Here is a 14,089-nt window from a genome sequence, read left to right as displayed (position 1 = left end):
GCCTGACCAACATGGTGAAACCCCGTCTCTACTAAAAATACATAAATTAGCTGGGTGTGGTAGTGTGTGCCTGTAATCCCAGCTACCCAGGAGGCTGAGGCAGGAGAATCACTGGAACCCGAGAGGCAGAGGCTGCAGTGAGCTACTGCACTCCAGCCTGGGTGACAGAGCAAGACTCTGCTCAAAAAAAAAAAAAAAAAAAGAATCTGAAGTTCCATTGGGAAAAAAAACTTAGCACAATATTCTAAATGTCATTTTGTCATTACAGGCATTCATGGAGTGCCCAAGGGAGCATGGCAGAGGGAGGGGGCACTTAAGCCCAGCTCAGGGACCTAGAAGGGCTCCATGGAATGGATAAACCTACGCTGAGCCTTGAAAGAAAGGAGTCAGGAGGGGATGAGAGGAGGATGCTTACCAGACGGAAGACCACACTGTGGGCGAGGAACCACAAGCAGTTAAACATGAGAATGTAAAACAAGGCAGAGAGATGAGCAAAATACAGGGGTAGGCCTGGTTGGGAAGAGTCTTACATAGTATGCTAAGGAGTTTATACTTTACTCATAAGGAGGCAAAATTGGCAAGGTATAGAGAAAAAGAAAAATGGGCCAAGTGTGAAGAACACACCAGGTTTCTGGCCTGAATGATGAGGCAGACATTTGGGGTGGAGGTAGGAGCAGCCAGTCTCTAAACCTCTAGCTACTGCCAGTGGTCAAGTCAGGGATTGGCAAGGTTCTGTCCCCCAAAACTGCCTTCGTGCTCTGTATGTGGTTCCCCAAACGCCTCACCTGAAGGGTCTGTGAAAGCTTCACAAAATCTCTCTGGACTTGCTCACTGACATCTAATTCTGTCTGTAATCTCTGAGCTTTGTTCTTCTCTTCAAACATTAGTTGTTCAACGGTAGCCTAAAAAATACAAGTTTTGAATGAAGATTAATGCCAAAGGGCCGAATTACTTAGGAAATCTAGTAACTTGTAGTTACCAACTACTAGGGCAGCAAGGTGGGTGGATATCCATCATACTCCTATACACGACCAATCTCTTTATCTGTAGGGCAAGTGTGCAAGCCATCTGGACTGCTTGCTGTAGGTCCTAAGATGAACTGGGTGTGAAAAGCCAGAGGAAGAAATGGATTAAAGTGCTGCCCTCCCCCACCCCCAGCAGCTGGTGACAGTGACAATAATCAATCATCAAAACAGTTGCTGAGATCAGAATCTGTCACAGCGACAGGGATGCATACAGGATTTCCTCTAACAACATCCACAGTCAAGCACCCACCAGGAAACTTAGTGACTACGCCCCAGGCAGCCCCAGCTATCCCCAATCTCTCTCACAGAAAACTTCAGCAGGATGTGTGGGAGCCTCTAAAAACAAGCAGTTCAACAACACTGTCTGTGCTTTAAGGTCTGACCCCGCAGCTCACTACCCCCACAACATGCACGTTTATTCTAACGGAACTCATCAAAATGTAGGCGGCAAACCTGGTTTGATGCCATCTCTCTTAGGATTTGATACATCAGTCAGATGGAATGACATTTTCAAAGCTGCTTCTAACTGGGCAGTGCCCAGGCTTGGTCAATGGCCCTGATTGCCTACCTACTATCGGAAGCTAGACATGACACAGGCCTCCGGACCTGGCAGAAAAGATTTAACCCAGCTGGAATAGATCAATTCGTTTAATTTTTTTCTTTTCACAAGCTGTCAGTCTTGCCAACTTTTTAAAAGGTGACACTTCAAAGCACCAATATTTTTTCTTAACATGCAAGATGGGATCCTACCTTCTTAGCCCTACTTTTCAAAATTAAATGACCAATGAAAATACTACCTTAGCAGCAGTCTCTTTTTTTAACTGCTCTTCCAAACTGATCTTCATTTCCTGAAGACTCTCAAGCTGTTGAGACTTCTCTCTTAATGTGGACTCCAACTGTGAAAACAGAAAAAGCTGAGACAGAAACTCCCTCAGGCCCGCAGTGCACTGCCTAAAAGAGCCTAGAGCCCGGAGAATTACACCAAGACACTCAGGCTACACTGGGAATACTCTCACCCTTTCAGCTCTGTGGATCCCCTCTGTATTCTTCCTGAACTATTCTTTCATTAACCATTATTAGGCACCTACTGTATTCTAAGGCCTCAAACTGGAGAAACCAGGGGAAACAGACGTGGGAAGCATGAATGAAGCAGCATTTAATTCTGCCAGAAAAGTTACAAAGGACTTCCTAGAGGAGATGACATTTGACTCCTACATTTTTACAGGGCAAAGACAAGGGTGACAAGGGGAGAGGATGGAAGAGATACTCCAGTAAGAGGGAATGGACGGCACGCATTAAAAACACATGCAGGAACGGTGGCATGTTCAGCTGGCCTATAGCATGGCACATTGGGAGCCACAGGCACTGAGGCGGAGAGGTAGTGTGAGGCAGGAGAGCTCTGGCTGGGCTAAGGATACGGACTTGATCCTGTAAATAAAGGAAACCACTGGAGGGCTCTCCACTAGACTGAGATGCGAACAAGTGTAATGTTTAAGTATCACCTTGATTTCAATATGGAAATGAATTAGGGACAAATTTTGGAGGCAGGGAAGTAAGTTAGGCTGTTAAAATAAGCCAGGTGAGAGTGAAGTCTGAACTCAAAGAGTGGCAGCTGGAATGGAAAGGATGAGATGTATTTCAAGCGCTGGTAATTTCTGCTCGTGCAATCTCAGAAGCAAAGTGGAGGCAGGAGGCAGACTGCAGCGGGTGGAGGGGTGGCTGGGAAGTCTGGCAGTGGACATGATCAAGACTGTGGCAACAGAAGCAAGAAGAAAGATTGGTAGCTTGAGAGAGGAGTGCAATCCAAAGACTTTTTCCTTCTGAATGGGAGACACCTGGGCCTGTTCATGCATAATGGAAAAGACCAGTCCAGAGGTAGAAGTTCAAGGCCCAGCACGGTGTGGGGACGTCTGGAGAAGTCCGGAGACACTCAGTCAAAGCACCTATGCAGTGACACACTGTGCTCAGAAGCAGGCCATCATTTTCTCTGAAGGAAAAGAGAAGGCTGGGAATAAAAGGAGAACCTGTAATTGAGGAGCCCAGGAGCTGAAGGTGGCCCTGCCTGACGCCTGAGGAGTGAGGCCAGCATCTGCTGAGAGTGAGGAGGCTGAGGTGAGATGACTCTGAAACTGCCACTGTGAGGAATGGAGGAGACGCAACTTAGAACACATGGCAGGCTGCATGAGGAGCACTGGAGGCCCATCTGGCAGCACGAGCAGGCAGTGTCACCAAGTCTGGTGGCATCAGCAGCTAGGGACAGCAGGACTAGTCCAGGGTTGGGCAGTGGTCAGGTGAGGGCAGCAGCAGGACAAGGAGTGAAAGACCGTAGGGGCAGGTGTGGTGGGAGATGAGGGGAAGAGGCAGGCCAGTAAGATGCGACCTAGGGGAAAGCAAGCAAGCCATGAAGCTGCTAAAACCAGGATACAAGGGGAAGTTCAGAGAAGTGGAGGTCTGAATGAGGTACTCCGATGGAGAGGCCTGCAGGATGAAGAGCTGGAAGGATGGCAGATTCTGGTCAAGGAATTTAAGGCTGCAGTGAGATGTCACAGTTGGGCAAAGTGCAGCCCAGTGTGTGAGAAGGGAGAGCAGGGTGGAGGTGAAAATCTCTAAATCAAGGAACAGTGAGGTCAGGAAGTTGAATGGGGTTACTATGAAAGGTACTGATGATGTCTAAGAGGACTAAGCCAGCTAGAAAACATCATCTCTTGTTTGTAACATTTTTATACATATTTCTACTGTACCTCTAAGCATATAACATGTTATGACCATACCTGGCCAATCTTCTCCCTACACTGGAAACTCCAAGCCACAGTCACAGCTTAGCCTTACCTCCTCCAGTTCTACACAGCCTGACACACAGGGCACTCTCAGTAAGTCACCATCACACCCTTACCCCCGTGGTTTTCTTCCCGCAAGACAGAAGTTCCTTAAGGCAGGTCCCATGCCTTAACTATTTTTTATTCGTTGGGTCTACCATAGTAGGAGTCAATAAATAACCACCGGTTGCTGACAGAATTAATTTGAAACTCACGTCTTACCTGTCCTTTTTCTACTTTTATTCTTTCTAATTCAGCTTTTAGGCTAGAAATGGAAGCTAGAAGGAAAAAAAAAAATGAGACGTATTAGCATTCATCTATTATTTTGCATAAACATTTTTTTCTTTAAAATTTTAGAACACCCCCGAAGGATTCAAATATATGCTGAACATGGGTTCTGGGGGGCTGTCTCAAAATTATCACCAAGCAATCAGCATATTCAGCGCAGGGAAAAGCAGGATCTATGCAAACGGACACGGTGTCATAAACTACTTCTAGATCACGTATCACGTCTCTGCAGGGAAACGCCACCCATCGAATCACATTCCCCTGGGTCTGGGTTCAAGTACTGAGAATCCTATTTATGAATAATTGCCAAAGAGGCCACAGAACTCCTAAAAAGACGAGTTTTCGGCCAGGCGCAGTGGCTCACAACTGTAATCCCAGCACTTTGCAAGGCCGAGGCAGGCGGATCACCTGAGATCGGGAGTTCGAGACCAGCTTAACCAACATGCAGAAACCCGTCTCTACTAAAAATACAAAACTAGCTGGGTGTGGTGGTGCACGCCTGTAATCCCAGCTACTTGGGATGCTGATGCAGCAGAATGCAGAACTGCCTGAACCCAGGAGGCAGAGGTTGCAGTGAGCCAAGATCTCACCACTGCACTCCAGCCTGGGCAACAAGAGTGAAACTCCATCTCAAAAAAAAAGACAAGTTTTTAAAATAACCAGAATTTCTGATTATTTGAATATATCAGAATATATATTCAGAATCTGAATATATCAGAATATCTATAAAAAATGGACTGAGTCTGTACGAAATTTTTTCCTATGCTTCTCTGGTTCCAGACTCCACGGCCACGTATTACTTCTTTACTGAAGTTTTCTTTACTGACTCTAAACTACATCACTTTCATCTTCACCTATTTCCTCCTTGCAGTTTTCTATTTCTAGCTGCAGAGTTTCTTCAAGATTTTCTTTCAAACACTGTTCTGCTTGGATCTGCTCCTTTAGGAAAAGTATCTCGGCCTTCAGCTTTTCTTCTACGTGGTCTGCTGCTGTCCGCACGTTAATGATGTCCTCGCGGTACTTTAATACCATCTCCCGCAGTGCCTGGATTCAAGAAACAAATGAGTATTGCGTTTGTGAGAGTGAAAAGAAATAAAGAAGCTAAAGATTTTCTATAACCAGAATCTCAGATGCTGTTTTAATGGTTCAAAAATTAAGACTTTGACCATTAAGCCACTTAGAGCTTCAGGGCAGGTGCCATGTCAGGTTAACATTCATTATATTATAGAAAAGACATTTCTGGCCAAGTCGTATCTTCTGAGCCACATACTCTTCCCTCAAAACTGTTTCATAAGCAGAAAAATAAAAAGGTTAAGTGACTTACAATATGCCATTCAATCGAAATAATACCTTAGACTCCTCTACTATTACTTGCAGAAATTTGTGAGGCGTTAGGAAATGAAGACAAAACTCAGTAGCAAGTTCCCACTCAGTAGCAAGTGTGAACCAAGAGGATAAGGTTTACTTACTTACTTATTCATTCATTCAAACATGTACTGAACATCTACCACAGGCAAAGTACTACCTTAGGCCAGAGGCAAATAATGGCAGAGATGGCTTTCGAAGGTGGTAAGCTGTTTTTCTGTAATAAATTCAGTACATAATTTGTTTTGTTTTTCTTCCTAAATTTTAGTTCTGTCTTCTTTTAGAAAGTCTTTCAATTATATCCTAAAGCAACTCTAAAGTAAAAACGGGAGTTTCAGATAACAATATATATAAAACAACAGTTTTTAAAATTTCATAAGATTTATTACTGAGGCAGGTCCAAGAATCAAGGCTTACACACTGACTACATTCTTCAAGAATTCTTGGACCTTTTTTTTTCTTGAGACAGGATCTTCCTCTGTCACCCAGACTGGAGTACGGAGTGCAATGGCATAATCCTATCTCACCACAGACTGAAATTCCTGGGCTCAAACCATCCTCCTGCCTCAGCCTCCCAAGTAGCTAGGATTATAGGCACATGCATGCCACTGTGCCCAGCTAATTTTCTTATTTTTTGTAGAGACACGGTCTCACTATGTTGCCCAGGTTGGTCTCAAACTCCTGGGCTCAAGCAAAACTCCCACTTCAACCTCCCAATGTGCTGGGATTACAGGCAAGTGTCACTGTGCCCGGCCTGGATTCCTGGAACATTTTAAAATCTAGACTAGCAGGCAGTGGCTCACGCCTGCAATCCCAGCACTTTGAGAGGCCCAGGCAGGCAGATCACTTGAGATCAGGAGTTCGAGACCAGCCTGGCCAACATGGCAAAACCCCATCTCTACTAAAAATACAAAAAAAGGCCGGGCATGGTGGCTCATGCCCTGTAATCCCAACACATTGGGAGGCCAAGACGGGCAGATCACGAGGTCAGGAGTTCAAGACCAGCCTAGCCAATATGGTGAAACCCCATCTCTACTAAAAAATATTTTTAAAAATTAGCTGGGCACAGTGGCACGCGCCTGTTGTGCCAGTACTTGGGAGGCTGAGGCAGGAGAATCACTTGAACCTGGGAGACGGAGGTTGCAGTGAGCCTAGGTTGCTCCACTGCACTCCAGCCTGGGTGACAGAGCGAGACTCCCTCTCAAAAAATAAATAAAAAATAAAAATACAAAAACAAATTAGCCCAGCGTGCTGGCACATGCCTGTAATCCCAGCTACTCGGGAGGCTGAGGCAGGAGAATCACTTGAACCCAGTAAGCAGAGGTTTCAGTGACCCAAGATTGCACCATTGCACTTCAGCCTGGGCGACAGAATGAAACTGTGTCTCAAAAAATAAAAATTAAAAATAAAGCTTGGTTAAAGTTCAGGAGACAATTATGAATGTCTCTGGGAAATCGGTTTTGTAGCCCAGGTTTACCCAACCACAGAAGAATGTAAGTGACCAAAAGTGTCATCTTTGGCTGGGCATGGTGGCTCACTTGAGGTCAGGAGCTCAAGACCAGGCTGGCAAACATGGTGAAACCCCGTCTATACTATAAATGCAAAAAATTAGCCAGGCGTGGTGGTGGGCGCTTGTTATTCCAGCTACTGGGGAGGCTGAGGCAGGAGAATCGTTTAAACCCGTGAGGCAGAGGTTGCAGTGAGCAGAGATCATGCCATTGCACTCCAGCCTGGGTGACAGATAATATCTGTCTCAAAAAGAAACACAAGTGTCATCTTTATGGACAGAATGATGGTGAGTGTGGTATAACCTTTCAAGTACCAGATACAAAAACAAACATCATAAGCAGCCAGCATGGTGACCTCTTCAAACATTTAATTTCTGGCACACTCTCAATATGGTCCCACAAAAATAACTTACACATCTTGAAAACATTAGGCTACGTGAAGAAGATGTACACAAAAGACCACATATTGTATGATTCTATTCATAGGAAAGTCCAGAATAGGGAAATCTATAGAGGCAGAAAGTAGATTAGCAGTTGCTTAAGGTTAGGGGAGGAGGAGGAATAAAGATGGTAGCTAAAGGGTGAAGTGTTACTTTTTCTTATGTGTGTGTGTTTGTGTTTGTTTTTAGCTGGTGTACTTGGGTCACAAGGAGTTACTTTCTGAGGTGATGAAAATGTTCTAAAATGGATTGTGATGATGGTCGCACACATCACATCTGTGAGTACAGCAAAAACCACTGAACGGTACACTTCAAACGGCTGGATCGCCATGTGAATTATATCTGAATAAAGCTGTTTACATAAAGAACACACAGCCAATTCCGAAAATGTACTTGTTGACATTTTTGATCATGTGGAAAGTTAAGTTACCTCTGTGGTGTCTGGGAGGATGAAGTCTTCGGCTTGCTGTAGTGACACATGCAAGCTGTGCTTTCCCTGGAGACTGTCATTATCTTTCTGTAACCTCACCAGCTCTTCTGAAACCTGTTCCCGTGACTGCATCAGCACTGCCTAAAATAGAAGGAGACACTAATCACAGCCAGAAAGGTAGATCTGGTCTGGTAATAGCTACACCAGAGAAAAACAAGACCAAACTAAAGGAGTGCTGAGGATGGACGGGGTATGGTGAAGTTCTGCTAGACTTAGAAAAAGCAGTGCAGAGATTTTCTGATTTACAGCACATATTCCACAAGAGGACAGGCAAAGCAGCAGGTATCTGAGGCTCATTCTCCATTGTTCCTACAAACCGCTTAAAAATACTATCTTCTGGTTGGGCGCGGTGGCTCACACCTGCAATCCCAGCACTTTGGGAGGCTGAGGTGGGTGGATTGCCTGAGATCACAAGTTTGAAATCAGCCTGGGCAAAACACTGAAACTCCGTCTCGACTAAAATACAAAAAATTAGCTGGGCGTAGTGGCGTGTGCCTGTAATCCCAGCAACTGGGAATTGGCTGAGGCAGGAGAATCGCTTGAACCCAGGAGGCAGAGGGTGCAGTGAGCCGAGATTGCGCCATTGCACTCCAGCCTGGGCGACAAAGCGAGACTCCATCTCGAAAAAAAAATTAATTAATAATAATATTTTCCCTCCATGTCCCTGTACTACAGAAGGACCAGGATCTCTAGTTCAATGGAAGTGGCTGACACCATCAAGCCCCGTGTCAGACAGAGCATGTGCTCTAAGACAACGCCTCTTTTCTCATGGCATGCACTCAGCAGAAAGGAGGGAGAAGCCAAGCAGTGTCTTCATTTCCCGTCATGTGTACATCTGTTCAGGCTCAGGATCACTGTGAATGGCCCAGCAGGCCCAGATACTGGAAGTCGTCAAGAGGATCTAAGCTTGGGAATCACAGAGCACTCGAGAAGCTTATTCTTTATTTTATTTTTTTTGTTTTTTGAAACAGAGTCTCCCTCTGTAGCCCAGGCTGGAATGCAGTGGTGTGATCTCAGCTCACTGCAACCTCCACCTCCCGAGTCCTTGTTCAAGCAATTCTCCTGCCTCAGCCTCCCAAGTAGCTGGAATTAGAGGCATGCACCACCACGCCCAGCTAATTTTTTTTTATTTTTAGTAGAGATGGGGTTTAACCATGTTGGCCAGGCTGGTCTCGATCTCCTGACCTCATGATCCGCCCACCTCAGCCTCCCAAAGTGCTGGGATTACAGGCTTGAGCCACCGCGCCCGGCCAGAGAAGCTTATTCTTAAAATCGGACACACTCCCACTTCTGCTTGTTGCTGTATAAAACAATTTTAGGTATTTCATATTATTTGCATCAATATAAAAGTTACTCCAGCAAATCCGAGTATAAGACAAAGCTCTCGGAAAGCATGTGGCTCCTGCTACTCTGTAATGCCAGGTCACTTACCTTAAGGGCACACATACATGTAGATTATGCTCTCATACAACATTTATTTTGCAGCTACTACTCTATGCCATGTGTTTTGCTGCCCAGAGGAAATACAGACGTAAAAGACAAAGACTTTGTCCAATAGAGGAGAAAGACAAGTAAACCAAAAACTACAATACCATTAACTGCTATGACAGAGCTTGGGTACTGCAGTGATAAAAGGCCAAAGGGGCACCTAATTTGGGGCAGGAAATTGGGGAGAGAGTTAACGAACACTTCCCAGAGGAGGTGATGACTGAGCTGCATCCTGAAGGACAAACAGGCTAGAGACAGGCAGTCAAGGCCATGCATATGCTCTGGCTAAATCCCACTGGCTCTTACTGTCTTCAGACTAGAATCCACTGTGCTTTATGATCACTTTCAACCCATTTACAACAAAATATTAGCATCCCACCACCTTGTGGATATGAAAGAAGGGAAAAAAGAATATGTATATATTTGCTTGTTTTTGTAAAGAGAAAAACAGAAAGATAAGCCAAAAATAAATTCAAATGATTACGTATAAGAGTGGGTGGAAATGGGGTGAAAAGGATAGGGAATAGAAATGGAGTATTTATTTTTATACTTTTGATTATGAACCATATTGCATATTCAAAATATAAATCAAAAAAGAAAAATCAAATATGAAAATGTAACATAAAGAGAAACAAATGGAGCTAACTATATGTCAAATTCCTAATACAACCACAGAGAGAACAACTAACATTTGAACAGAGTACTTAAACTGTAAACCCTTATCTGAGATACAGTCTACGGGCAGAAAGAACTATAAAGAAATGTTGACCTTTCCTTAGTAGATTTGCTGTTGGTAGCAATATTGATGTAGTCATTCTGGAACTATTTTGTCCCCACCTTAAGCAAGTGATCAAATTTAACATCCCCAGTAACGGAAGCACTCATCATTAACGTGCCTCATGATGTTAGGAACCTCCCATTGAACCATTTCATCTACGCAGTATTCGTGCCAAGATGTCTAACCTGAATCACATCACAAGGAGATAATCAGACAAATGAATTCTACAAGACAGCTGGCCTAAAACAAAGCAATCGGCCTGGATTCTTAAAAATAAAAAAAGAGTGGGAGCCTGTTCTAGATGAAAAGTGACTAAGGCAACATGACAACAAGATGAAATTATGTGATCCTTGATTGGTTCCTGGATCAAAATATAGAAAATATAAAAAGGAAAACCACCACTAAAAAATAATCAAGGACTTATTGGGACAACTGGTTAAATTTTAAGGATGTAATAATAGTACTGCAGCAATGCAGAACAACTCTTTGTTTTAGGAAATACATACTAAAATACTTATGACTATCATATCTACAATAACTCCAAATAGTCCAGCAAAAAACACAAACCAAGACATACAAACATACACATCATATACCTACAAACATACACAGAAAGACTCAGAACAAGGGCAAGCATGCACTAAGGTGGTGAGTGTCTCTCACTCATGGTAATTTCAACAAAATGGTCATGTATTAGAGTTCATAGGACCTCAACCTTAATTTCAACAATTCTCCAGTGTCACTCACACACATTCGTTTTAAGTGAAACCAGCTTGAAAAGTGTCTGCAAAGGCTGATGGGTTTTAAAAGACAAGAAGGAGGCTGGGTGCAGTGGCTCACGCCTGTAATCCCAGCACTTTGGGAGGCCAGTGCAGGTGGATCACCTGAGGTCAGGAGTTCAAGACCAGCCCGACCAACATGGAGAAACCTCATCTCTACTAAAAATACAAAATTAGCCAGGCATGGTGTTGCGCACCTGTAATCCCAGCTACTCGGGAGGCTGAGGCAGGAGAATCACTTGAACCCAGGAGAAGGAGATCAGGCCATTGCACTCCAGCCTAGGCAACAAGAGCAAAACTCCATCTCAAATAAAAAAACAGACAAGAAGGAAAAAGATGCAAGGGAACAAAGGAGTGTAGGAGGCTCACCTCTATGAAACTGTCAGTATTTAACAATGATCTTTACGCCAGTGTTATTATTTTGTATTGTCTAATTAGAGAAAACATATGAAACTATGGGTCAATGATTAGGATGAGATGCTTCCCTACAGACCAGGTTTAAGATTTAGGGATCAGTTCATAGGCCATTCAGATGCTGACCTAATGCCAATTAAAAACATTCAATGACCATTCCACCCAAGGCTTTTTTTTTTAAACTGTCATCCCCGGGTAAGAATCAGCTTTGGAGAATCACCCCAGCAGGGCCACCTCTAATTTAGCTGGAGGCATGAGATGTAGGCTCCAACTTTGAGAAAAGGAAAAACAAAGCAAATGTAGCCAGACTGGTAAGGAGGGAGGCCAAGCCTGGGGAACTATCTGCAAAGGCTCTAGGCAGCCCTTGCTCCTATCACTTGGCCCCCATCCCTCTCAGAACAGATGGCCTTCTGGAAGTTCCCCAGCACCACAGCAGTTACATGTTTTTTTCATAACCCCTGTGAAACTAATAAGGTTTTTTTGTTTTGTTTTGTTTTTGTTTTTTCTGAGACAGAGTCTTGCTGTGTCACCCAAGCTAGAGTGCAATGGCGCGATCTCGGCTCACTGCAACTTCAGCCTCCCAGGTTCAAGCACTTCTGCCTCAGCCTCCCGAGTAGCTGGGACTACAGGCACCCACCACCACGCCTGGCTAATTTTTTGTACTTTTAGTAGAGATGGGGCTTCACCGTGGTAGACAGGATGGTCTCAATCTCCTGACCCTGTGATCCACCCGCCTTGGCCCCCCAATGTGCTGGGATTACAGGCGTGAGCCACTGTGCCCAGCCCTAATAAGGTTATTCTAAATAAATTAGCCATCCAGGAAAATCACAAAATGACTGGTCAAAAGTTGTACCGGCTAGGGCTCTCAGACATTCAATTTTTTAGCTTTTATTTGGAATTAAAAATTAAATGTAGGTCCATAGTTTATTCTGTTTAGGTTTCCCGAACAGAAAAATAAGTTAAACGATGAGAAAAATTTTTGTTTGGCCAGAAAGTAGGTTTAAAAAAGGAATGATGTCTTTACAATATTTTGTCCATTATTAATGTTCTACAGTCCCAAGAGAAGACAACAGTAACTACTTTGGACAGGATGATAAATTCCTATCAAAGATGATGTAAAGATAGAACAAAAAAGGAATATATGTAACATAGTTATCATTTACTTAAAAGTAAACTTACCATCTGTTCCTGAACATCCCTCTTTGCCTGGGAAAATCCCTGTTGTAACTCTTCAAGTAAGATCTCAGATGCTTGGGCTCTTAGGACAAGTGCAGAGATCTTAAAAAATGCATAGAAATATAGTTAGGAAATTGGTTATTCTGAAACTAACTCTTCTATCTTGTAAGTATTTAGTGTCTGGAATTGGCATTTTATTGGTTCATGGTAACCACTCACCATCATCCAACAGCTGTGTGCACATCTGCTGTGTGCAAAGCCTTGGCCTTTCGGATAACACAAGGCAGTGCCAAAGCCCGAGTCACATGCAGCCACACAGTAACAGAGAGCATTCTATGGGTGTCTAGGCAGATACTAACTCATGTGACCTAGTTGGAGCTATGTTTAAAGATGTTTAAAAAAAAAAAATCAGGCCGGGTGCAGTGGCTTACACCTGTAATCCCAGCACTTTGGGAGGCTGAGGCGGGCAGATCACCTGAGGTCAGGAGTTCGAGGCCAGCCTGGCCTGCATGACAAAACCCCATCTCTACTAAAAATTTAAAAGATTAGCTGGATGTAGTGGTGGGCGCCTGTATTCCCAGCTACTCAGGAGGCTGAGGCAGGAGAATTGCTTGAACCTGGGAGGCAGAGGTTGCAGTGAGCGCAGAATGTGCCCTTGCACTCCAGCCTGGGCGACAAGGCGACAAGTGCGAAACTCTGTCTTGGGTTTAAAAAAAAAAAAAAAAAATTTTATTTCACATAAATCAGTGTAGAATTTGGCACAAAAAATAGGCAAACAGACAAACTGAACAGACCATAGTTCTGAAACTAATCCACACAGAGCAATGGGGGAAAAGTGGATCTTTTCACCAAGTCATACAGAAATTGGCTATCCATACTTTTAAAAAAAAAAAGTTTTGGCCGGGCGCGGTGGCTCAAGCCTGTAATCCCAGCACTTTGGGAGGCCGAGATGGGCGGATCACGAGGTCAGGAGATTGAGACCATCCTGGCTAACACGGTGAAACCCCGTCTCTACTAAAAAATACAAAAACCTAGCTGGACGAGGTGGCGGGCGCCTGTAGTCCCAGCTACTCGGGAGGCTGAGGCAGGAGAATGGCGTAAACCCGGGAGGTGGAGCTTGCAGTGAGCCGAGATCGCGCCACTGCACTCCAGCCTGGGCGACAGAGCGAGACCCCGTCTCAAAAAAAAAAAAAAAAGTTTTACCCTTATCTACACTGTGTGTGTGTGTGTGTGTGTGTATGTGTGTCTAAGTCAGTTCTGAAGGAATTTTAGATATAAATGTGAATAAAGCCTCTATAATATAGGATATCTTCCTAACTCCATAGGAAAAGATTCCTTTTTAAAAAGGAAGAAAATCACAAACCGTAAAGAAATGATTAACAAACTTGATTTTTTTTTTCTTTGAGACGGAGTTTCATTCTTGTTGCCCAGGCTGGTGCGATCTTGGCTCACGGCAACTTCCACCTCCTGGGTTCAAGCGATTCTCCTGCCTCAGCCTCCCGAATGGCTGGAATTACAGGCG

The 14,089-nt window shown here is 44.1% G+C and overlaps 1 protein-coding gene and 1 long non-coding RNA gene across 3 annotated transcripts in view; one reads left to right on the top strand and one right to left on the bottom strand.

Moving 5' to 3' along the window:
• Window positions 1–14,089, bottom strand: part of RABEP1 (rabaptin, RAB GTPase binding effector protein 1) — a 115,286-nt gene that overhangs the window by 3,540 nt on the left and 97,657 nt on the right. For both annotated transcript variants that reach the window (XM_003912174.3, XM_003912175.4), the window contains 6 exons: window positions 12,571–12,669; window positions 7,873–8,013; window positions 4,984–5,173; window positions 4,064–4,119; window positions 1,823–1,921; window positions 786–902 (listed from right to left, as the gene is read on the bottom strand). In XM_003912174.3, coding sequence (XP_003912223.1) covers window positions 786–902; window positions 1,823–1,921; window positions 4,064–4,119; window positions 4,984–5,173; window positions 7,873–8,013; window positions 12,571–12,669 — 702 coding nt within the window. The remainder of the gene's footprint in view (window positions 1–785; window positions 903–1,822; window positions 1,922–4,063; window positions 4,120–4,983; window positions 5,174–7,872; window positions 8,014–12,570; window positions 12,670–14,089) is intronic.
• On the top strand, window positions 1,919–5,243 carry LOC110741574. The gene is made up of 2 exons (XR_002517945.2): window positions 1,919–3,137; window positions 4,199–5,243. It is a non-coding gene; the product is annotated as an uncharacterized LOC110741574 (long non-coding RNA).

The sequence above is a fragment of the Papio anubis genome, chromosome 17 (genome assembly GCF_008728515.1).
Source record: "Papio anubis isolate 15944 chromosome 17, Panubis1.0, whole genome shotgun sequence".
NCBI classification, from domain to species: Eukaryota; Metazoa; Chordata; class Mammalia; order Primates; family Cercopithecidae; genus Papio; species Papio anubis.
The sequence above is the reverse complement of the archived record's forward strand: the minus strand, read 5'-3'. Positions and strand labels throughout refer to the sequence as shown.